At 47.1% G+C, this 24,828-nt stretch overlaps 1 protein-coding gene across 4 annotated transcripts in view; it reads right to left on the reverse strand.

Annotated features, from left to right (window-relative positions):
* si:zfos-588f8.1 overlaps positions 1 to 24,828 on the reverse strand; it is a 111,522-nt gene that overhangs the window by 78,793 nt on the left and 7,901 nt on the right. For all 4 annotated transcript variants that reach the window (XM_063032354.1, XM_063032353.1, XM_063032352.1 and 1 more), the window contains exon 2: positions 5,039 to 5,943. In XM_063032354.1, the coding sequence (XP_062888424.1) occupies positions 5,039 to 5,875 (837 nt within the window). In that variant the 5' untranslated portion in view covers positions 5,876 to 5,943. The remainder of the gene's footprint in view (positions 1 to 5,038; positions 5,944 to 24,828) is intronic.

The following is a 24,828-nucleotide window of genomic DNA, read 5'->3' on the forward strand; positions in this document are numbered from 1 at the left end:
CTTTAGCAAGACTAAGCCTGCACTGCTGCTTGTTACTATTGATGGTGAGGACGTGGATGTGGTGAGGTCACGTGTGAAACACCAACAGAGGCTGTGTACAAGAAGGGCCAGAGATGCCTCTGCTTCCAGAGGAGACTGAGCTCCTTTGGAGTATGCAGGCCTCTCCTTCACATGTCCTACCAATCTGTTGTCACCAGTACAATCTTCTATGCGGTGGTGTACTGGGGCAAAGCCAACAGACTCAATAAACTGATTAGAAAGGCTGGCTCTGTTATAGGAGTCAAACTGGACACACTGGAGGCTGTGGTAGAACAAAGGACCCTATGGAAAATCCTGGCAATTCTGGACAATGTTTCTCATCCTTTGTATGCCACCTTGGCTGTACAGATGAGCACTTCTAGTAATAGACTAAGACAACTGCGCTGCTTCAAAGAGTGCTATATGAGGTCGTTCTTAACCTCAGCCATTAAGTTCTATACTGAGTCAACCTATAGCTGGGGAAGTGATGTTAGAATGTTTGAGGTAACTTATTTTTTCTAACTCTTTCTTACTTCTAATATTTGTATATCCGTGCACTTATAATGCTACTGCGACACTGTAATTTCCTTTGGGATCTATAAAGTATCTTTCTATCTAATGAATCTATTACTTCCACAGCCCTGTCACTTAAGACCCAAGGATAAGGGGCTTTTCAGACACTTGCCCCTTGTACCTTTACTTTCTGGTGATAGAGATACCTATAACTTTTTCCTTCCTGATAAGCCCTTGAATACGTATGCTTGTGTCTGATAAACCACAAACGCTGCCTTCCCCTGTTCAGAGCTGCCTCCTGAACTCAATCAAAAGCTTGTTCTTGCTCAGTTTATGTGATGCCACAAATCAGGGAGTGGAATCCAAGACAAAAATCAGTCTCACATGAACAACATCCCCTTCTGACACAAAAGAAAAGCTCTCACAACTCTTCCTCTTAATGACATACTTTCACCGACACTAGTAAATGAATACTCCTCACTGCTTCCTAACTCTCAAAGGGTTTTCTCCTGCCCTCAGAGGCCACCATTATTTCCAGTGGTAGCTTCGTTGCCGCAATTAGATGTAGAAGGAAATGATTTTGCAAAGGATTTCCTTATCCAATAACATTATTATCCATAAACACGGAAAAACAGACAACATCAACAACCATCATTCTCAAGACATGGATACCTTGGATTAGACAGAGAGTAAAGCTTCTCTGCACAGTCTCAGCAAATACTCTTGGGTGAGGACAGCTCAGGCTAGTTTACTGAATGCAATCAATGTAAAACTGCAGGATGTAGACACTGGAAGGAGTTTCCCATCTATATTTACTGGCAAAAAAAGGAAGAGACTTTAACCTTGCTTTCTGCTTACTGTAGGCTTGGTTGGTGTGCACAGGAAAACTATTTGAGTGGGGGGGGGTGGGAAAGAAAAATACTTAACATCTTGGGGTGGGGGTGTTGGATTTCCACAGGGATTTTAGCAAAGGTAAACCTCCCCATCAGGTAGAAGCTGCCTGAGTGAGGCGAGTTTATTCCCGAAACTTAAATGATCTTGACAATTTTCAGATGGACGATGGCTTCTTCCCCACTGAAGGTTTGCACACACGGACACAAAACATAAAGCCATGGTCTATGGCCTTCCCCTCATTTTCTTGATTCCATTCAACTATCCCTAACCTTATATTTTGGTATTATTCTTTCAACCAGGAGTGGGCAGGTCTTTGGGCCCTGATGGGCATCCCATCTTCTGTGATAACAAGGCTTCTCATCAAGAATGGAGATGACGCCATCTTTTAAAAAACAGCGTCCATTATGTCTCCTCCTCTTCCCACCATCTTTTCACCACCCTGGTGAAGGAGGACTTTGATGGAACTTTCAGTGTCTTGTTCCTGGGGGCCTGCCTAGAGCATCTTCTGGATTTGTGCAGGCCACAGAGTCATGCTTACAAGAAGGCGGGTCACATTTGGTAGAAGGGCTGCGGTAGAGGAAGGGAGAGTCATTCTCTCTCTCCCAGGACCTGGATCCAGCTGGATTTCTGGGATTCTGAATGGTATGACCACTCTTTGGCCTGATGCCTGGGGTGGAGATGGATCTTGGCTACTGCCTGTGGATCTACATTTCTTGGCAAAGCCCAAAGGAGGCTACTCCATTGTCAATCCTGAAGCATCTGAAATGCTTAGCATAAACCTTTTGGGTGGGTTCAATGCTCTTGGTAACTGTTCGTGGGGCAATGGAACTCACTGTGGGGCATTCAAAAGGATTTAGTGTCCACCAAGGTCCATCATGCCCCCAAACAAATCTCCCCTCATCCCCACCGGGAAACTCCAGGAATTCCTGAAAAAGACCGTGAGTTGCCACAATAAAGTCTGACTGGCCATTGACCGGTAGTTGGAATTGGTGCTATTCTCAACATCTGTGCCAGCCATAAGAAGATGGAGAAGGGGCAGAACCCCACTTGAGAACCATCGGTTCATGGCGTTCTTCACTGGCTGAAGGAACAGGAGGGCAGCAAGTGGATCTACTCCCTCCCAAAGCAGGGTGTGATACGGTGAAGAATTCTTAACTCTAAGAAAACCAGAACTATTCTCAGCATCAGTGGCAGTAAGCAATCTTTCCATATGTTTATCAATCTTCAGGAAGGGAGATCTGAGGCTGTACAGGTCCCTGACAATGCCCCTTCATGTTGGGAGGGCTGTACAGCTGGACTGCCCCATGACCAGCAGAATGCATTCTATCAGCGTGAAACTCATCTGCAGTCGTCTTCAGAAGAGACTGATATGTTTTGCTCTCCTGGGCTGGACCCAGAGGTTGTTCTCTCAGCTTATGCTGACAGTTCACTCCTCACATTCACAGATTCCATCAACCTGCAGGGGATGAACAGGCCTTTGGTGCTGCTTTTTCTGCCTGAATCAATTGGGAGAAATGTCCTGGACTCTCAGTAGGCCAGTGGTGGATAGGCTTCCTGCCAGTGGAGATGAGACAACTTGCACAAAGCACTCCCTCTCTCTGGCTCTCCCTAAGCACCACTGAGGAGACGTCTGGCCAACAAACAGGCATCGGGAGGATGTCATTATTCAGTTAAGGACTGCTCTGGACAGTGGGATTAGCCGTTCGGGCCGCTGCCGCCACCTTTCCACCTTCTTGCCTCTCTCTGCCATCAGTGCCCACCATGATTGACCGTTCCATCATCCACTGGGGAGGTGGGTCCCCACTGGAATCCTGTGCAACAGGTTTTTAAGTAGGTTCACAGACTTCTAGAGCCTCTGTTTTTTTCTCTTTGCTCCATACATACCAGTGGAAAGTTTGAGACTGCGAGGCGTCTTTGAGTACTTAAAGGGGCTGCTTCCAAGGTTCCGGCTGCAGTCCACCTCAGCCCCACGTTACTGCTCTTTGGGCATGAATTGATCAGGGACCCCTCCTCATCCCTGCTTCCAAGCCCGGACAAGACGAGCATTCACAGATCCATGCAGTGCTCTTGCCTGAGCCTCTCCTGAGATTACTTTTATACCTAGGTATCCCTGGAGAGGGAGCACATGGCTTCTGCAGGTTTCTGAAAGACATCTACTTATTGAGACACAGCACAGAATTGGCCCCTCCGGCCCTTCGAGCCACACCACCCGGTAATCCCCCGATTTAACCCTCGCCTAATCACGGGACACTTTACAATGACCAATTAACCTACCAACCAGTACGTGTTTGGACTGTGGGAGGAAACCAGAGCACCCGCAGGAAACCCATGCGGTCACGGGGAGAACATACAAACACCTTACAGACAGCGACAGGAATTGAACCCGGGTCGCCTGTACTGTACACCATTGTGCTAACCATACGGCCCTTTATATGACTGGTGGGAGCAACAGTGGATACTGAGAACAATATATTAAATTTTTGCTTCCTTTGTTGATGTTGGAATAAACTTATTGTAAAACAAAAGCATTCAAAATGGAGGTCGTCCATACAGTGCTGGGTTAGATACTGCATTATCCTCCCTTAATTCTCTCCCATCAAACATCCCAGGATAATGACAGCAAGCATTCAAACCAGAATAGTCTGTTTCTCCTATGATTTACTGGATCCCAATGTTAAAAACTACAAACCTAGTGCAGTTCGAACATTTTACATCAGAAGTTCGGTGCCTCTAGACAGCATCAACAGTCAGTACCACCCCACCAAATGCAGCGAAAAACTTCACCGAGTTAAATTTAAAAAAAAACATTCCCTATGGCAAAAGCATGAGGGACCAGGGTGCGGAGATCGAAGATGATTGACAGAAGCTGAGCTGGTGTGATCTGCCATGGGGGAATGGCCTCTTCCTGTGCTGGGTCACATCAAGTGCAACCAGCCCAGTTGGTAAGCAGCCCACACAAAAAGCTGGAGGAACTCAGCAAGCCAGGCAGCATCCTTGGGGAGGAGTACACGGTCGACATTTTGTGCCGAGATCCTTCACCTTGAAGGATGTCAGCCTGAAACATTGACTGTTTACTCCATCCATAGATTCTGCCTAACTTGCTGAGCTCCTCCCGCAGTTTGTGTGTTGTGCTCAAGACTTCCAGCATCTGCAGGATCTAGGATTAGTATCAGTTTTCACCTGTCACATGTACGTCAAAACATACAGTAAAGTGCGTCAAATTGTGTCAAATCAAATCAGTGAAGATTGTGCAGGGCAGCCCGCAAGTGTCTGGAGCCAACTCACTTGCCCTAACTGTATGTCTTTGGAACATGGGAGGAAACCAGAGCACCCGGAGGAAACCCATGCGTCACGGGGAGAATGTACAAACTCCTTACAGACAGCAGCGGGAAGTGAACCGTGATCTTACAGTCGGGACTGTAAAGTGGTTGCACGAACCGCTGCAGTAACGTGCCGCCCTGGTACGGGTAGAATCTCTCGTGTTTATGATTGGCAGCCTGGTTTCTGCTGAGCTCTCAGGAGCGGTGGATTAACTAATGACTGCTTGGATGGGTTTGCAACGCTGGGAGATGCTGATTTCTAACCGGGTCGAAGGGGTGTGTGACAATCCTACCTCTAGTACTGGTCCAGCGCCCAGGATGGTTCTCTCAACTCCGCTGGCGTACCCCTTCTGACTGAGAGCTGTCAGGCAGTGGATGAGGAAGTTGGTGCTTTGGGTCTTGCCGGAGCCACTCTCCCCCGAGATCACGATGCACTGGTTCACCTGCTTCTTCAGCATGGTGTGGTAGGCCACGTCGGCCACGGCGAAGATATGAGGCTCCAACTTGCCCAGCTGGTGGTTCTCGTACATCTTCACGTACTTGGGGTTATAAATAGGCAGGAACTTGAAGGGGTTGATGGCGATGAGGATGCTGCCAGCATACGTGTAGATCTTGTGCTTCAGGAAGCGGGTCTTGAAGGTCTGGAGGATGGTTTCCTCGGTCAGGGTGGGCAGCTTGCACAGGTCATTGTACAGGTGGGACTCTGGCGGCAGGAAGCCACGTTCCACCAGGCTGTGCTTCTCCCGCTCCTTGGCCACGACCTGCAGGTTGATGTAGCGGATGGTCCCGTCGCTGTTCCGCTCCTGGAGGAGGAAGTAGTAGCCCTCACTCTGCGAGTGCTTCTCCTGCGCCCGCCGCGGCCACAGCAGCACCCGCTGCACGGGCTGGTCGTTGGCATCAAGGATCCACTCCTCGCCCCCGGACTCCTTCACCTCGGCCAGCACGTAGCACTTGGAGGCGTCGAGGTTCAGCTGGCCAGTGAGCTCGCGGATGACCTCGGCCGCCGTCACATCCTTGGTGGCCGGCAGACAGTAGCACACCGAGTCCTCGCTGTAGAGGCTCGGGCAGATCTGAAGGGTATAGACCTTGCCTTCTCGGTTGTCTGATTCATGTGCAGCTTTAATACTCATGGTTCCACAACGGTGACAGCGTCGCCCCTCACCATTCCACACACTGCTCAGGGCACAACTCCATCAACCTGGGGCCAACAAGGGAGAGGAAGAGGGGAGAGGGAATGTTTGATGGTGGGAGGGGGGGAGAAAGAGAGAAAGAAGGGTTAATAAACATCTTTCAACCCAGCTTGTTGTTATTCCTCTCCGCGCCCTTTGGTCATCGGGGTCGACCGTGCCATTTCTTTAGCACTTACCGTTTTCTTACGAGGCCGAGTTGCTAGCTCGACGCTCAACCCAGCATGCGAGGAGCCGGCCGGATTCGAACCCGGGACCACTGGCCTCGAAGGCCGGTGCACATACCGCTCGAGCACCGGCCGACTAACCCACCTTGTGTTCACGAGTGAAAGAACATGCATATTTTGGCACCACCAAAAAAAACATCAGTTTTGCTGAGCAAAGACGTGAATTCACTACTCAGCACGCAAGTTCTTAAGTTGGTACAGTAGGAAATATTGTTAATAATATTACAAAAATAGACCTCCACCATTTTGTCCTGTGAGCAGTCAGTAGGGAAGAGGAGATTCTGCTCTCTTGACCTTGAGGCCTGGCCCTGGCTTGATTCCTTCAGTTGTGAACAGAGGTTCCACTGGCCAGTGTGTTGGTCTGATGCCCCGTCTTTGCTTTATTTTAGCTATTTAGATACACAGCACGATAGCGGGACCTTCCAGTCCAGCAAGCCTGCACCGCCCGATTTCTCTCACGTGGCCAATTAACCTACTAATCCATAGGTCTTTGGATTGTGGGTAGAAACCAGAGCGGCCGGACAGTCACAGGGGTGAATGTACAAACGAACGTACAGAGAGCGGCAAAACTGAACCCAGGTCCCTGGCGCTGAGATAGCGTTGCGCTCACCGCTAAGCTAACCGCGCCTGGCCTAATGTGTGGGGGAATTCCAACATGTCCCTGCTGGTGTGGGGGAGAGGGGGCTCGTTGTTTCGCTGCTGCTTACATGTGGGAGGGGAGAGCCGGGGGGGGTGGAGCTTTGGGGCTAACATTTGACTGCTGTTCATTCTTTGGGGCACTCCTCTGTTTTCGTGGATGGTTGTGAAGAAAAAGAATTTCAAGGTGTATGTTGTATGCATTTCTCTGACATTAAATGTACCTTTGAAAGATCCTTCTGCCATCAATCCTCAGGATGGAATTGTGTCGGAGGCAGGTCTAAGTGACGTGAGAGCAGGATGATGGCACGGTGCGGAGGGTGCATATTGGCTGGTGGCATTGAATATAACAGGGGCACTGTGTGGGCAAAGAGAGAATTTGGAGTCCATTACCGGGTGCTGGACACCTCACATCCATCGCTCTTTGAAAGGAAACTCTCACTGGGAAATACTATGACTTCCATTTGAAAACTTAGCATTACCATGGTAAAGTTCAGCTGGCTGTGTCCAATGGGGTGTGTCCGTGTTATCCTGTGGAGGGTGGAGGTGCTGGGAAACCTGCAGCTAGTGACTCATCCCCCGACAGCCCAAGGCATTGCTCACCTACTTCAAGGCACAAGTCAGTGACGTGATGAACACGAACAAGAGAAAATCTGCTGACGCTGGAAATCCCAGCAACCCACCCAAAATGCTGGAGGTACTCAGCAGGCCAGGTAGTATCTATGGAAAAGAGTACAGTCGACATTTTGGGCTGAGACCCTTCGGCGGGACTGGAGGAAAAAAGACAAGTAGGGTTAAAAGGTGGGGGGGGGGAGGGGGAGGGAGAAACATGAGGTGATAGGTGACACCGGGAGGGGGAGGGGTGAAGTAAAGAGCTGGGAAGTTGATTTGTGAAAGAGACACAGGGCTGGAGAAGGGGGAATCTAATAGGAGAGGACTGAGGGCCACGGAAGAAAGAAAAGGTGAGGGGGGAAAGGGAGAAGGAGAGGAGGGAGGGCATTACCAGAAATCGATGTTCATGCCATCAGGTTGGAGGCTACCCACACAGAATATAAGGTGCTGTTCCTTCAACCTGAGTGTGGCCTCATTGCGACAGTAGAGGAAGCCATGGATAGACATATCGGAATGGGAATGGGGAGCGGAATTAAAATGGGTGGCCACTGGGAGATCCTGCTTTTTCTGGCAGATGCAGTGTAGGTGCTCAGCGAAGTGGTCTCCCAATCTACCTCGGGTCTCACTGATATATAAGAGGCTACACCAGGAACATCGGACACAGTATAGGACCCCGAGAGACTCAGGTGCAGTGTCGCCTCGCCTGGAAGGACTGTTTAGGGCCCCGGATGGTAGTGAGTGAGGAGGCACAGGAACAGGGGGAGCACTTGTTCCGCTTGCAAGGGTAAATGCCAGGAGGGAGATCAGTGGGGAGGGACAAATGGACAAGGGAGTCGTGTAGGGATCTCTGCAGAAAGCAGGAAGTGGAGGAGAGGAGAAGATGTGCTTGGTGGTGGGCTCCCGTTGGAGATGGCAGAAGTTACGGAGAATTATGTGCTGAACGGGGAGGCCGATGAGCTGCGTAGGTGAGGACAAGAGGAACCCTATCCCTGGTAGGGTGGCGGGTGGATGGGATGAGAGCAGACTTGTGTGAAACGGAAGATTTGCGGTTTTCGGTATCACTGATAGTGCAGGAAGCTCCTTTCTTCGTTCTAGAATGAAAAGCCTCTTCCTGAGAGCTGATGCAGTGGAGATGGAGGGACTGAGAGAAGGGGATGGCATTTTAACAAGTAACAGAGTGGGAAGAGGTATAGTCCAGGTAGCTGTGAGAGTCTGTGAGCTTATAATAGACGTCAGTAGATAAGCAGTCTCCAGGACAGAGACAGAGAGATTGAGAAAGGAGAAGGAGATGTCAGAAATGGACCAGGTAAATTTGAGAGCAGGGTGGAAGTTGGAAGCAAAGTGGATGAAGTCAACGAGTTCTGCATGGGTGCAGGAAACAGTACGGATGCAGTTGTCGGTTCACCGTAGGAAGAGTGGGGGACAGCCACCAGTGTAGGCTTGGATGAACAAGTGATGAACACAAGTCTGGACAGACCAGCACCAACAACCCTTCAGACGTTCAACACCACTGAAGACAAAGCAGTGCACCTGATTGACATCCAAAACAATCGTTCCCTCAGATAACCTTGTTCTTCACCCCATCACCAACATTCCTTAAGGCTAGGAGAAAAATATGCCATTTGGTTTGTCAGATCTAACCTGCTATTCAATCATGGCAGTAATTTTTCAACCTCATTCCCCTGCTTCTCCCTATAACCTTTAACACCTTTACCAATCAAGAATGTATTAATCTCTGCCTAAAATACACCCCATCACTTGGCCTCCACAGCTCTCTGTAGGAACAAATTCCTCAGATTCACCACTCTCTGGCTGATGAAACCTCTACTCATTCCAGTTTTAGAGGGACACCTATTTATTGCGGCTGTGCCCTCAGACTTTAGACCATCCTACTAACTGCCTTTGTTCTCTCCACCCCCTCTGTCTCTCGCCAATTTAAAACACGCTTGAGTTTTCGCATTTCGCGTTCTGGTGGTCAATGAACCAAACATTCACTGTTTTTCTCTCCACAGATGACCATATGACCAGTTGGATATTTTGAGCACATTCTGTTTTTATTCCCCAGGGAAAATCAATCTGTTCCTAGAACAGAGGGATCTGGGAATACAGATACAAAGTTCCCTAAAAGTGGCATCACAGGAAGATAGGGTCGTAAAGAGAGCTTTCGGTACATTGGCCTTTATAAATCAAAGTATTGAGTATAAGAGTTGGAATGTTATGATGAGGTTGTATAAGGCATTGGTGAGGCCGAATTTGGAGTATTGTGTACAGTTTTGGTCACCCAATTACAGGAAGGATATTAATAAGGTTGAAAGAGTGCAGAGAAGGTTTACAAGGATGTTGCCGGGACTTGAGAAACTGAGTTACAGAGAAAGGTTGAATAGGTTAGGACTTTATTCTGTGGAGCGTAGAAGAATGAGGGGGAGATTTGAGAGAGGTATATAAAGTTATGATGGGTATAGATAGAGTGAATGCAAGCAGGCTTTTTCTACTGAGGCTAGGGGAGAAGAGACCAGAGGACATGGGTTAAGGGTGAAGAGGGAAAAGTTTAAAGGGAACATTGGGGGGGGCTTCTTCACACAGTGAGTGGTGAGAGTGTGGAATGAGCTGCCAGATGAAGTGGTAAGTACAGGCTCATTTATAACATTTAAGAAAAACTTGGACAGGTACATGGATGAGAGGTGTATGGAGGGATATGGTCCAGGTGCAGGTCAGTGGGACTAGGCAATAAAATGGTTCGGCACAGCCAAGAAGGGCCAAAAGGCCTGTTTCTGTGCTGTTATGTTCTATGGTTCTATGGTTTTTATTCCCCAGGGTGACTAGTACCCTTCTTGTTGCACAGAGCAGCCATTATCCTGCTGCCAAAATGGGGAAGGTCTCTCTCTTTCATAAAAAGTGGCACTGTCTCCCTCAGCACCAATTACAAAACTCTGCTCAGTCCATATTCACTTGCCTGGGAACTGTGCTGGTCCACTCTTACCAGCCCTGTATAGTACACAGGCCTATACGATCCTTTTAAACAATACCTATCTTGTCCTGGGCTTGAACAACTATCCCTGGAGGGCTGGTTTGTTAGTCACCGTTCAGTCCCTTGGCCAGGAGAAGCTGTTCAATGGGGTGAATTGTGAGTACCTCTCTGTTTCACCTCACACACCTGGACTTGGGCCACATCCTGTGGCTTGGGTCCAATTTCTATACATTGCCGCAGAATATCTGCTAAAGTTACTGTACCCTCAATGCATCCTTTTGCTCTGAGAGAGCATACAACCTGGTCCCCTCACACTCCATCTGCTTTGAGCCAATCCATTGGCCATCTTTGGAGGAGATCGACAGGTTTGGCTCTTTGCCTATGGAACTCAAGGGGATCCCCCCCCACCCCCCGTCGCGGCTTGTACCAGTGATGTGCCCCTCGAGGTCGTAGAGTGCATGGGCTTGCTGAGGGTGCACACCGCCACCAGGTATGTCTGCAGCAAGGATCAAGCGGGCAGCCCGATTGCCCTGACACGGCCGGTAGCTCAGCGACACCAGTCAGAGGTGGTGAGAACTTTGGCGGGAGACCACAGACTTCCTCAGTCTGGCGGTTTACCCAGACACAGCCGGCAAACTCACAGGAGGTTGTGCCGAAAGTCAGTCATCTGCCAGGTCACTGAGCAGGGTGTTCCAACTACTTCCCCACAAGGGCAAAGCACTGGTCGTAAAAGCAGGTGGTGATATAAACATTAACTAGTCATTTTCGCTTTGATCCAGAAGAAGCTTGTTGACTTACTTTGGGTCAAGACTAACCTCTGCGTCTCTGCCATTGCTCTGAACAATGGGACCCTCCATAGCCAGAGAGCTTCAATACTCATGTTGCAACAGACCTCCTTTTGTTCGAAGGCAGGTCCCTGCACCTACAGCTTCCTGCCAGATGGCGTGTGCTGGTGATGGATTTCCAGATGATGTACTGCCCCCAGTGACAAACATTCGCTCCACCCCTCAGAAAGAGAAGCCAATTTTTTTTCACTGGGCCGTTTCTTTTGAACTTGAAACATGTCCATCTTCAGTCAGTTTGCACCAGAGCTGGCAAGGGAAAGGACACTGGACATCAGGATCAAGAGGACTGGAATACAGAGTCATAGAGAAATACTGCACTAGGTACTTTCCTGTACAGCATCCCTTTAGAACAGAGATGAAGAGGAATTTCTTTAGGCAGAGGGTGGTGAATCTGGAATTCATTGCTCAGACGTCTGTGGAGGTCAAGTTACTGGGTATATATTTTTTTTAGATTATGAGGACACACAGTCCTCTTTTATTGTCATTTAGTAATGCATGCATTAAGAAATGATACAATTTGTTCCTCCAGAATGATATCACAGAAACACAAGACAAACCAAAACTGAAAAAAACCTGACAAAAACCACATAATTATAACATATAGTTACAACAGTGCAAGCAATACTGTAATTTGATAGAAGAACAGACCATGGGCACAGTAAAAAGTTTCAAGAAGGTTGATATTTTCTTGATGACTATGGGGAAAAGGCAGAGGAATGGGGCTGAGAGGGAAAAGGAATTGGCTATGATTGAATGGTGGAGCAAAGTTGATGGGTTTAATGGCTTAGTTCTGTTCCTATGTCTTATAGTCTTATGACTTGCAGGTAGATTCGTTGATGGAGTAGCCTTGTGACTGAAGACTCTCAAGAGCTCAACACTCTGAGTGTCCAAAGAGGATTAACAGGAGATCCTGCTTGATCTGATGTCCTGCTCAGGAGGTGCTGCCCATCGGACCCAGGCTCAGAAACACTCGACAGGAGCCAGTCACACACAACCGAAGGCACCTCCTGGAAGTTCCCTCCCAGCTCTTCCATAATGCACAAGACACTGTCCAGTACAGGCTGTTCCCGCATGCTCTCCAATTCCACACCCCACCCCCTTGCCTGCTGCGATACTCTGTTCTGCCTTTTAGTGAAGAGGGAATTTCACACCCCCCCCCCCAGCAGAGTCTCCCTCCCCCCATATGTTGTCCTTTTTCTGTTTGGGGACCTGCATATGTTGCATATGTGGCTCTATTAAACAAGTGCATGGACTACCAGGTCATCAGTCATTCCTGCAGCATAGACATTTCTATATACCAAATATATATGGAACGTGAGAAGTTGCACCAGCTCTGTGAATACTTAAGGTGACGTCTCCTCACTGGAATGCATCCCATATGCAAAGGGCAACATTCAAGTTTAACTTTTGTTACTCTTAACAAAATTCTTTTAGAACAAAAACTATAGGAAAACATTAAATGATCCTGGGATTGTAGGGATTGTCATACGAGGAGGGTTTGATGGCTCTGGGTCTTTACTCATTGGAATTCAGAAGAATGGGGAGCGGTGAGGCAGATCTCATTGAAACCTGCATATTGAAAGGCTTTGGTTGAGTAGATGTGGATAGGATGCTTCCTGTGGTGGGGGAGTCAAAGACCAGAGGACACTGCCTCGGGATAGTGGGACGTCCACTTAGAATGGGGACGAGGAAGAATTTCTTTGGCCAGAGAGTGGTGAATCTGTGGAATGTGTTGCCGCAGGTAGCTGTGGAGGCCAAGTCATTGGGTATACTTAAGGTAGAGGTTGATAGGCTCTTGATTAGTCAGAGCAAGAAGAGATATGGAGAGAAGACAGGAGATTGGGGCTGAGAGGAAAATGGATCAGCCATGATGAAATGGTGGAGCAGACTCGATGGGCTGAATGGCCCAATTCAGCTCCTATATCTTATGGACTTAAATAATTGGGGCCAAGGAATAAAGGGAAGAAATGAGTTGAATAGAAAGAGAAACTCTCATTAACCTGTTCCTTCCAATCCTCCCAAGTGCGGAAACTCTGATTTTCCACGTCAGCGCTGCCTCCATCGCCCCTCCAGCCTTCCCTGCTTCATTGGGCTCAGATCTGAATCTCACTCTTGCTGCCCATTCCTCCCACCGGCATGTCAACACAGGGACTCACACCCTTCCTCCCCAACTTGTTTAACATCTGCATTCCACTAATTGGTATCTGAACATGGAGATAAGGGATCAGCCCCATTTACTAAAAATGTGCAACCACACCTCCTGTCATCTCCCATCAGATAATTAATACACTTTGCTGCAGTGTTGCCCTCCCACCACACAGTACTGTGGGACCGCAGCTTTACCTCCCAGATCATGGGACAGTGAAACTTCAATGAACCAACTGATTCATTTTCCTCTTTCATCATCATTGCCCTCCGTCCACAGATAGAGCTCAGAGAGACAGAGTTCTCACCTCTACTGCTGTCCACGTGTCTGCAATCAGTGGGCACCAGCAAGAGGCATGAATAAGCTCAGTTGTGCTTCTCCCTCCCTCCCATCCACCCCTGCAGCTAAACAGCCTGCTCACTATTACAGCAGTGGGATCAAATTCTAGTAGATCTGCTGGTAAGTATCAGGCAATACGTGCGAAGCTTACACAAACTCCAAACGTCAGAAGGAAGCAAGTTTCCAGCTCAGCGGGAAGCTATCTAATGGCCCGCCCCAGGATACAAACCCCTGACATATGGACACCTTGGGCATCCAAACGAGTGGCTGGGAGGCCGGCATGTTGGACGTGGATGGATTTGCCAGCTGCCGCGGAACTGCGGGCACCTTCCGGGGCATTTCCGTACGCCTTCTCGCCGTGTCCCCCGCGAGCCGCGACAATCGGGCCGGGTCGAGCAGAAGCGGGCCAGGACTCGCCCACTCAGTGAGATCACTCTTCCTGTGCCTGCTCGCTCTCCTGTCACAGCTCCTTCTGTGAATCTGTCCCATACATTGTTTGTGTTCATAATAGTTCAGGATATGAACAATTTTCACCAACAGAACCCTGTTGCAACCTGGGCACTCCCTGCATATGAGAAAGCTTGCTTTCGTGCACTCGCCTGGTATTAACAACTGGCCACTGTTTACTTTCACTATTTATAGATTTTCTTGTCTGCACTTTCCTGCTTTACACTACTCTGCCCAACACATGGGATCTGCCTGAGTAAGATCACTTCATACGGTGTCCGCCAGTTCCCCCACACACGGCTATGCTTTCTGAAATTCTTACCACGTTCCATTTATTTCCATTGTACATGAATTTTCTATTGTCCCAAATATACACTCATTAGCCACTTTATGTGGTACACCTGTACACCGACTCGTTAATGCAAATATCTAATCAGCCAATCACGTGGCAGCAACTCAATGCATAAAAGCACGCAGACATGGTCAAGAGGTTCAGTTGCTGTTCAGACCAAACACCAGAATGGGGAAGAAATGTGATCTGAGTGACTTTGGCCGTGAAGTAATTGTTTGTGACAGACAGGTGGTTTGAGTATCTCAGAAACTGATCTGTTGTGGTTTCATGCACAAAACGGTCTCCAGAATTTACAGAGAATGGTGCAAAAATCAAAAATCATCTGGTGATATCTGGTGACCAGCAGTTCTGTGAGTGAAAATGCCTTGTTAATGAGAGAGGTCAGAGGAGAATGGCCAGACTGGTTCAAGCTGACAGGAAGGTGACAGTAACTCAAAAAACCATGCATTACAACAGTGGTGTGCAGAAGAGCATCTCTGAACCTACAACACATCGAACCTTGCACTGATGGGGTAAGACAGCAGAAGACCACACCAGGTTCCACTCCTGTACCTAACAAAGTGGCCACTGAGTGTACTTTCAACAGATTGTGTTAGACTTAACAGGACAATTAAATTAACGCACTGAACTTGATTTACAGGTCTCCTAACATTGTCATTCACGTTAATCTGGGACCTGACCAGCATACATCTGCCTGGAGCCAATACTTGCGGGCCAGAGTCTGTGTGCATGCTCAATTTAAAAATCGGCATCGTTCGCCAAATCATACATTTCTTCTGCTTTTTGCAAACTTCCTGGCTTCCCACAAATTAAAACAAGTTTGGATTTTGAAAGTTTTAATTTTGTTTGTCTTTTTTTTAATGTTTTGAGAAGGCACGATAGCGCAGCGATGAGCTCAATGCTTTACAGTGCCAGCTGTAAGATCAGGGCTCAATCACCGCTGCCGTCTGTAATGATTTTGCCCGTTCTCCCCATGACTGCGCGGGTTTCCATGGGTGCTCCGATTTCCTCCCACATTCCAAAGGCCTATGGTGAGGGTTAGTGAGTTGTGGGCAAGTTAGAAGCCTACCCAGCACAATACTCGCTGATTTGACTGGATACAAATGACACATTTTACTGTATGTTTCGAAGTACATGTGACAAAAAAAGTTAATCTAATCTAAGGCTGGGGGGGGGGGTGGTGATGGTGGAACAAAGGAGTGTAAAGAAATGGTTACAAAACCTCACAATCAAGTTTTGCAAAAGGTCTTTTAGATACCAGAACACTCCTGCCAAAAACCACATACCAACCCACTCCCCGCTGCCGACAGTCCACAGTCCTATTTTACAGGAAAATTAACCCCAGGACCTTCAGAAGAATAGTTCAGAGACATAGCTGCACTCAGGAGTGTCAGAACTTTGAACTCTCTTTCATGAGCAGAAAGTGATTCTGAGTCCTTTTTTGCTAACTTTAAATCGAAAATTAATAGATCTTTGGTAACCTTAAGTACTAAGGAATTTGACGCTCAGGAGTAAACGGAGTTACGGTACAAATCAGTCTGAATGGCTCCCTTTCATTGCAATCTTCGTCTCTACACTACTGACAAATGGGAGCCCAACAGAGTAACTCACTTGTCACACAAAAGTACGGACATGTGAATTAGAGAGCGTAGGCTGCTTCCACCCCTAGAGCCCGCTCTGTCACTAATTCCACAATCCCACTTAGCAAACTTTCTCCCTCTTACTTATCAAGAACATATCTAACTCTGCTGTGAAAAAAAAAATCAAAGACTTGCTTCCAATGGTATTTGAGGAGGAGCACTCCAAAGTCTTATGGTTGTCCAAGAGAAATAGTTAGAGATTGCCTTTAGCGACTGTCGATGTGGAGGAGGTCTGGTTCTCCAGGTGTGGCCTCCTCTACATCGCTGAGGCATGACGCACACTTGGCGACCATTTTGTTGAGCACCTTCGCTCCATCTGTTGCAAAAGGCAGGACCTGCTGGTGGCCACCCATTTCAATTTGACTTCACGTTCCCATCCTGACAGGTTTGTCCATGGCCTGCTCTACTACCACAAAGAGACCAAACTCAGTTTCCTCCCACACTCCAAAGACGTACGGTTAGGGTGGGTGGTCTCTGTGCATGCTATGCTGGCACCAGACGCATGGCGCACTTGCAGCCTCCTAGCGCCATCCCTGCTGATTTAACGCAAAGCAACGCATTTCACTGCATGCGGCAAATAAAGGTCATCTTTAAATTTGGGATACCATACTGAATGGAAAAGGTGTACAGGGATACGGGCCAAACGCAGACGGAGGGGAATCTATCGGATAGACAACTTGGTTGGCGTGATGGAGTTGGGCCAAGGGCCTGTTTCCGTGCTGTATAACTCTGAGTCATGCCACCCGGCCACAGAAAACTATAAACAGAAGAATACCTCTCCCCTTCATCCCATCCCCAACTAGTCAGCCATTCAATCCTCCCTTCGGCGTGACCAACCTCCAAGCATTGCCTGTGGAAGGGCATTTAAACCCCACACCATTCTCGGCTCCAACCAATGCTCCTGCCAACCTCTCTTCACCGCATCCACATTTATTATGGATTCAGCCCACTATAGCCTCCACTGAATGGAGGGTACAATTATAGTGGGATAGGTTAATGCAATGTGCTCCCAAAATAATTGTATGCAGGTCAAATTAATCTTAATTTATAAATGGCAGGATGCACAATTATCTACAAATGACAGGATGCACAAATTTTAAAAATGGAAACTAGGCCAATGCAAGCACTCTGGTCTAATTATTTGCAGGCTTACTGCCCTTCACGTCAAGGTGATATTCCATTCTGAAGGTTGAATATTTATTCCCATTTTCACAACACAATTCTGTTTGGTGGCTGCGCTCACCAAATTGATCTCCCTTGGTGCTTTAATCCACGCCAACAAGTTGACTAACCCTGCTTCACACTCAGATGCTGCTTTGTCCTGCAGAAGAACACAAATTAACACAGATTCTCAGCCACAACGACTTGCTTCAACAGACATTCACTAGAGGCTTCTTCTTAAATTCAAAAAACAGCTAAACACAGTCCTGCATCAGCCACACTTCCTGTCACATGACACCATCTGACCTGCTTTTACCCCACTGGATCACCAGACTGCCTAATATATCAGTGAGAGATGTCTCGACTCCATTCAGCTGATTTTGCTCACACAGACAGCAACGGGAGGTGCTAGAACCTGCCTTACTGTCAACCATGATGCAATGGGTAATGTCATGCCTCAAAGTCAGCAGGATGTGGGTTCCAGCTCCACTCCAGAAATTTAAGCAGAAAATTCGTAAGACACAAAACCATTAGACATGGGCGTAGAATTAGGCTGTACGGTCATCGAGTCTGGCTCTGCCGTTCCATCATGGCTGATTTATTATCCCTCTCAACTCCATTCCCCTGCCTACTCCCAGTGATGTTGTGGGGATGGAACTGGACTCTCTGACCGTGGTGTCTGAAAAGAGGATGCTGTCCAAGTTGCATGCCATCTTGGACAATGTCTCCCATCCACTACATAATGTACTGGGTGGGCACAGGAGTACATTCAGCCAGAGACTCATTCCACCGAGATGCAACACAGAGCGTCATAGGAAGTCATTCCTGCCTGTGGCCATCAAACTTTACAACTCTTCCCTTGGAGAGTCAGACACCCTGAGCCAATAGGCTGGTCCTGGACTTATTTCATAATTTACTGGCATAATTTACATATTACTATTTAACTATTTATTACTATTTTCTATTACTATTTATTATTTCTATTACTATTTATTATTTATGGTGCAACTGTAATGAAAACCAATTTCCCCCGGGATCAATAAAGTATGACTATGACTATAACCTTAGACAGCCTTGCTGCTCAAGAATCTATCAACTTCTGCTTTAAATTGTCCCAATGACTTGTCTCCATGGCCGTCTGAGCTAATGAATTCCACACTCACCACCCTCTAGCTAAGGAAATTCCTCCTCATTTCTGTTCTAAAGGGGAATTCCTGTGTTCTGAGGTCATCCCTAATTATACAGCAGCAGGCAGAGGCACTGGAGAAGGTGACAAAACTCTTACGCTGGGCGAGAGGTTGCAGCTCTTAGGAAAGGTTGTCCCAGCTGGGGTTCCTTCCCATTGTAAAGGAATGGACAAAGGCTATCTCATTAGCTGTAATAATATGTTGGGCAGGACAATGCAAGAGCATCCTGCTTTTCCCTGGGATCTTCACGTCACCAGTCTTGCTCAGGGTGCTCCCTCAGCTTGCTGCCCCCCGTCCGTTCCCTCAGTTCTGATGAGTGCTTGGAAGGAGGTCCGAGCCCACAGCATTCCGAGCCGGAGAGAAGAATGCCGTCGGCTGGACAATGCGGACACTGCCCACTGAGCTGGTAGAGAAGATGCTGCCTTCTTTTCACATTTGCACTGAGCTCCCATTTATAAATAGACCAGAATAAATTCTTTAAATAGTGTTTGGTAGCCGGGCATGTGTAGCTCTCTGTTGAGAGTCGCAGGACAACGCAATTCCTGCCAATATAGCCCATTCACCCGCCTCTGCTCCATTCATAACCATGGAAGGGTCATTTGACACCAACCAACTGAAATGAAAGAGCTCGATTGTCATACAACCCTGGACCTCAACAGAGACAAACAAGCAGGGGTAACTGGAGGAACCCAGCACAACCTCTGGGGTTTTAAGTAACACCAGGTTACTTCAGAACAATGCAGTCAACACTTATCTAGACATCTGACTCCCCAGCCACATAATCTATCTGCAGCTGCTTTACCATCAAGACCCTCCCCTGGACTAACCCGGAAGAATTCAGACACTGCAGCAAGTGACCCCAGTGGAAGAGACAAGGGGAAATCATTTTCTTTTCAATAATGCCTGCTGAACACATTTTAATTGTGTGAAGCTTGGGCAATGGATCTGATCACTTCACCAAAAGAAAACTACAACAGTGGATAGGAAATTGTTGTCAGTGAGAATCTAAGAAAACGTGTGAGAAGATTTTTTTATGATCTAAGCATTTCCTCATTCTCCAAAACTCCCTGCAGAGTAATTAAGAGGGGTTTTACAGCAAACCAAGTTCAGGACACACCCACACTTGAAATCTCCTCCTGCTGGTTCAGAGGCTGATCTTGAGTGTACACTGTTTTTCACACTGGAATATGACACCACTATAAAAACAGGGCCTCCAGACTTGGTTCAACGTAAAACATAAGGGTGAATACTACTGGCTACAGGTCTGTCAGTGCAATACTGGTGTGTCCGGGTCAGTCATATAATGCTGGAGTACTCTGCCGATGGGACGGGCTTCTCACTGTATCATGCTGGCGTACTGCTTGGCAAGTACTTATCTGTCACATTATAACATTCAGAACAATGCTAAAGGTGGAACACATACCAATCCTCACCGAGGGATCAGAAGTGGAGAGAGTGAGCAGATTCAAGTTCCTGGGTGTCAAGATCTCTGAGGATCTAACCTGGTTCTAGCATATCAATGTAGTTATTAAGAAGGCAAGACAGTGGCTATACTTTATTAGGAGTTTGAAGAGATTTGGCATGTCAACAAATACACTCAAAAACTTCTATAGTTGTACTGTGGAGAGCATTCTGACAGGTATACCACTGTCTGGTATGGAGGGGCTGCTGCGCAGGACCAAAAGAAGCTGCAGAAAGTTGTAAATCTAGTCAGCTCCATCTTGGGTACTAGTCTACAAAGTACCCAGGACATCTTTAGGGAGCAGTGTCTCAGAAAGGCAGCGTCCATTATTAAGGACCTCCAGCACCCAGGGCATGCCCTTTTCTCACTGTTACCATCAGGTAGGAGATACAGAAGCCTGAAGGCACACTCTCAGTGATTCAGGAACAGCTTCTTCCCTTCTGCCATCCAATTCCTAAATGGGCATTGAATCTTTGGACACTAACTTTCAGTTTTTAAAAAAAAATATACAGTATTTCTGTTTTTGCACTTTTTAAAATCTATTCTATATATACACACTGTAATTGATTTACTTGTCTATTTATTATTTTTATTTTATTTATTATTATTATTTTTCTCTGCTAGATTATGTATTGCATTGAACTGCTGCTGCTTGGTTAACAAATTTCATGTCACAATCTGATGATAATAAACCTAATTCTGATTCTGGTCGCTGTTTACTGATGGGTACAGGAGGGTGTGATTGTCGGTCACTGTGTAACACTGACAGTGTATGTCCGTCACTGAATAACAGTGGGGTACCGGTCCTACTCTGCATAACAATGGTGTACAGTATTAGGGGTGTCGGTCAGTCTGGGAGACAATATTGGATCTTGCTGATCAGTTCTGCGACTTGCAGCCAGCATTGTGCCAAGTTGTAGTCCTGCCAAGTACTGCATGTTAGTGGATAAAAAGGGTCAACCTACTATTGAGAAAAGGAAGTGTGGCATTGCATCAGCAAAGCCAGGCACCCTTCTTTTGGCAGTGAATCTACAGGCTTTGGAAGCTAGTTCCAACACAAATCTAACCATTCCTTTGAAGTACACCCATTATCTCCAAGGAAGTAAATTCTCCCTGTAAACATCACTCAAACTTTTCTCCCACCCTAGACAAATGGCTCCCAGTTCCCTTGAGCAATGTTCCCAAACCAATTCAAGTCGCGGCAAGCTGACGGGAGCTTCAGAACCAGACCAACAACTAAAATACACGAGTGGCTGAGTCTCATGGCTCAGATCCAAGCAGCATGCTTCTCTCTAACCACCGCCAACACAGCTAGCGTGCCCACCCTCAAGCATCACCTTCCTTCCCAGAGGGAATGACCACCCCCCACAAGTGGGAAAACTGCAATAGAATTAGTCTTCATCAGAAAGTCCACATGGGAGAACCAAGTTTGGGATATTCCAACAATGCTTCATTCTTCCATGTTACAACCAGTTAATGAGCATTGCCTCTCTGACATGTAGATACTTGTTATGTATCCTTCTATAACATCTTTACCATCACACATTTTCAAGAACATTAAAAATATTATGTAATGTGGAGTCACAAGAGACTGCAGATGGTGGAACTAAGGGAAACAATCAACTGCTGAAGCATCTGAGGAGACAACGGGATAGTCAATGTTTTGACTGCATCCGCACATCAGGATTACAAGTGTAGAGGGGAGGTAGCAGCAAAGAAAAACGTGAAAGAAAGGGGTGAGGCAGGGGCTGGCGGGGAAACGGTGGCAAAGGGCAGAGGAACAGCAGAAGCAGGAAGAGGGAGAGAGACCGAGATAGAGATTAGTCGGGGAACCCAAATCCGCAAAGTAGACTCTACAGAGTGAAGGGCCTGGCAGATCGGGGTGTGCTAATGCCCAAGCAGTGGAATGCAAAGCTGCGGGATCAAACAATAGTAATAATAAATATTACATGTAATAATAATTAAAAAAAGGGCAGAGTCAAACGTAGGAGTAGAGGATAGCAGAGTTCAGGAGATTACAAGGAAGGCGATCATGGAGAGGACTGAAGATAAGCATGGGAATTTGAACAGCAAAGTATTGAAGAACTGAGGTCCAGTCCAGGCCAACGGGCTTAGAACTGATGGGTGAACAAGGCTCTTTAGTCTGGATCCTGCAGCAGTTCAAGTTAATGGAACTTGCTCAAAGTACTGCCAGGAGACCATTAGAATGGTCAAAGAGAGTCACATAACACTACAGCAACAGAAACAGGCCCTTTTACACATCCAGTTAAACCAACCCAAACTTCCACCTAGTTCCATCTACCTGTCCCTGGATCAAATCCATCCAAATTGCTCTCATCCATATCAATATCCAACTGAACCCGCATCCATCACTTCTGCTGGCAGTTCATTACACACACACACTCTCTCACACACACACACACACACACACACACACACACACACCTTCTTTGAGTGAAAAAGTTTCCCTTCAGACACCTCTTGAATATTTCAGAATATCTATAACTTTCAGTTCTGGTCTCACACAACCTGAGGGGAAAAGCCTGCAGGCATTCACCCAATCTATACCGGTGACAATTCTGTAAAACTCTATACAATCTCCCCTCATTCTCCTGCACTCAGGGAATAAAGTCCTCACTTATTCAGCCTTTCTCTATAACCTAGGTCCCCAGGACCCGGCAAATATCGTTGCAAATTTTCTCTGTGCTCTTTCAAGCTTATTGTTCGATTTCCTGGAGGTGATCAGAATGTAGGCATGGCAGACAAGCTGCCATGGGATGGAGCCTACAGATATGGAGGAGAAAACAGACGAGTGGTTGAAGCCGAGCGCCCAGACATGAGCAGTTCTGCTCATGTATCAGATGAAATCGAAACATTTGGCCGAAGAGGCAGCTTTCAAGAAGGTGAAGGCACTGCAGATATCTTCGGTAGAGGGAACTGCTGAGCTTGGGGCCTTGGTAGATGAATACTCGAACATCAATGGTGGAGCACTTAAATTCAGAGATTTACACCTACGGGGTACACCAGGAACACGGCGTTCGCAGAGCCCACAGCTTTGTCAAGGATCCCTCCCATCCGTCGGTCCCACAACCTTTCTGACCTCCTTCCATCAAGTGGAAGAAACCACAATATCCAGGATTGTTGGGCTGGGTAACCACTTCTACTCACAGACTGTTAGACTTCTGAACACCCTACAACCACCCAGGGCACACATGGTAGTGCCAGTAGCAGTAATACAGTGGTATATTTAACTAAATGCTGTTTCTGCACTTTGTGTCAACTACAGAATACTTTTTAAATCTGTTAATGTTGTTTTATGAGGTGCATGTGACATACATACTGTGTTTTTGCATCTTGGTGCCTGAGGAACTTTCTTTGTTTAGCAGTATACATGTGTATGGTTGAACGACAATAAACCTGATTTGCAAAGAGATGGAGTAGTTGTACCAAAATCTCAGAGGGCTGTGGGGTTGGAAGAGACTGAGGGTGCAGTTGAAATCTGTAACCACTAGCACCTGGGGACAAGAAGTTTCTCGGTTTGACACACTGGATTCTGTTCTGGGACTCATCAACCAGAGAGATGAGGTCCCCTGACAAAATTGGGTCCAACTTTAGCTGAATGGCTGCAAGTAAAGGATAGGCAGGATGAATGATTTTATCAGCTACTGCAGGGCTGAATCAATCGTTTTCTGTCATGTATGATAATGATTACGACTGAAGTGTGCAAATGGTGCAAAAATCAGCTGAGGGTCGACAACAGGGAGGGAAGCTGATAAAGATAATCTAGTCATTTAGGCTGAAAAATGGTAACAGGTGCTTAAAGAAATGTATTTGGGTAGATGCAAGAAGGCAAGGGAATTTTTCATAAGTGGGAGGGGATTGAGTGTCCTGGAGGAAGGGGAGGACCCTCAAAGTGTTACTTGAGATATTTAAAAGTAGAGGACAGGTCAATGCAGTGGCTCAAAAAAAAGGCAAAGTGTGCAATGTTTAATTAACCAAACTATAGAAAATATGAGCAACACACACAAAATGCCGGAAGAACGCGGTAGGTCAGGCAGCATCTGTGGAAAAGAATAAACTGAGACCCTTCTTCAGGACTGGATAGGAAGGGGTAAGATGCCGGAATAAAATGGCGGGGGAGGGGGACGAGCTAGAAAGTGATAGGTGAGACCAGGACCAGGATAGGTGAGAAAGGTAGAGAGCTGGAGAAGAAGGAAGCTAAAAGGAGAGGAGACTGGACCATGGGAGAAAGGGAGGAAGGAGGGGCACCGGGGGCAGGTGATAGGCAAAGAGGTAAGAGGCCAAAGTGGGGAATAGACGAGGGAAGGGGGAAGGAAAAATAAATTACCTGAGGAAATCGTTGTTCATCCCATCAAGTTAGAGGGTCAGAGCAAGAGGCTGTGGTCAGAGCATTTAATGTCTAACTCAGCCCTTTGCCTCATATATCACAACATTCTCCTTCAGTTCTATTCTTTCTTTCATTCTGTGTCATGTCAAGAATCTGCTGATATTTCAAATAGTCAGTCTGAAGTACAACCATACATGTTCCTCTCTCTCCTTCCAGCGCCAGACTCAGCTGCTGAAATGAAACATCACTCCCTCCCCCCCTCGCATCAGTCCTGCCCAGAAAATAGCCTTTTCTCCCCCTCCCACAGGAAAACACCTTGAGGAGTTTTACTGCACAGTTTGGTGTCACCTAGCAGCTCAGAGAAACAGGATCACACCTAGAGTCAACAACAAGTCATACGGTGACTGTTGCTGAGAGGGTGAAGTAGAAAGCAGTGAGCTCGGGGAAAGGGTTTCTGGATGAGTTCACATTCACTGAGCTTTTCCAAAAGACTTTCATAAGACTCCTCATTCAACCCAGTATGAAA

Source organism: Mobula hypostoma, chromosome 24, assembly GCF_963921235.1.
Source record: "Mobula hypostoma chromosome 24, sMobHyp1.1, whole genome shotgun sequence".
In the NCBI taxonomy this organism is placed as follows: domain Eukaryota; kingdom Metazoa; phylum Chordata; class Chondrichthyes; order Myliobatiformes; family Myliobatidae; genus Mobula; species Mobula hypostoma.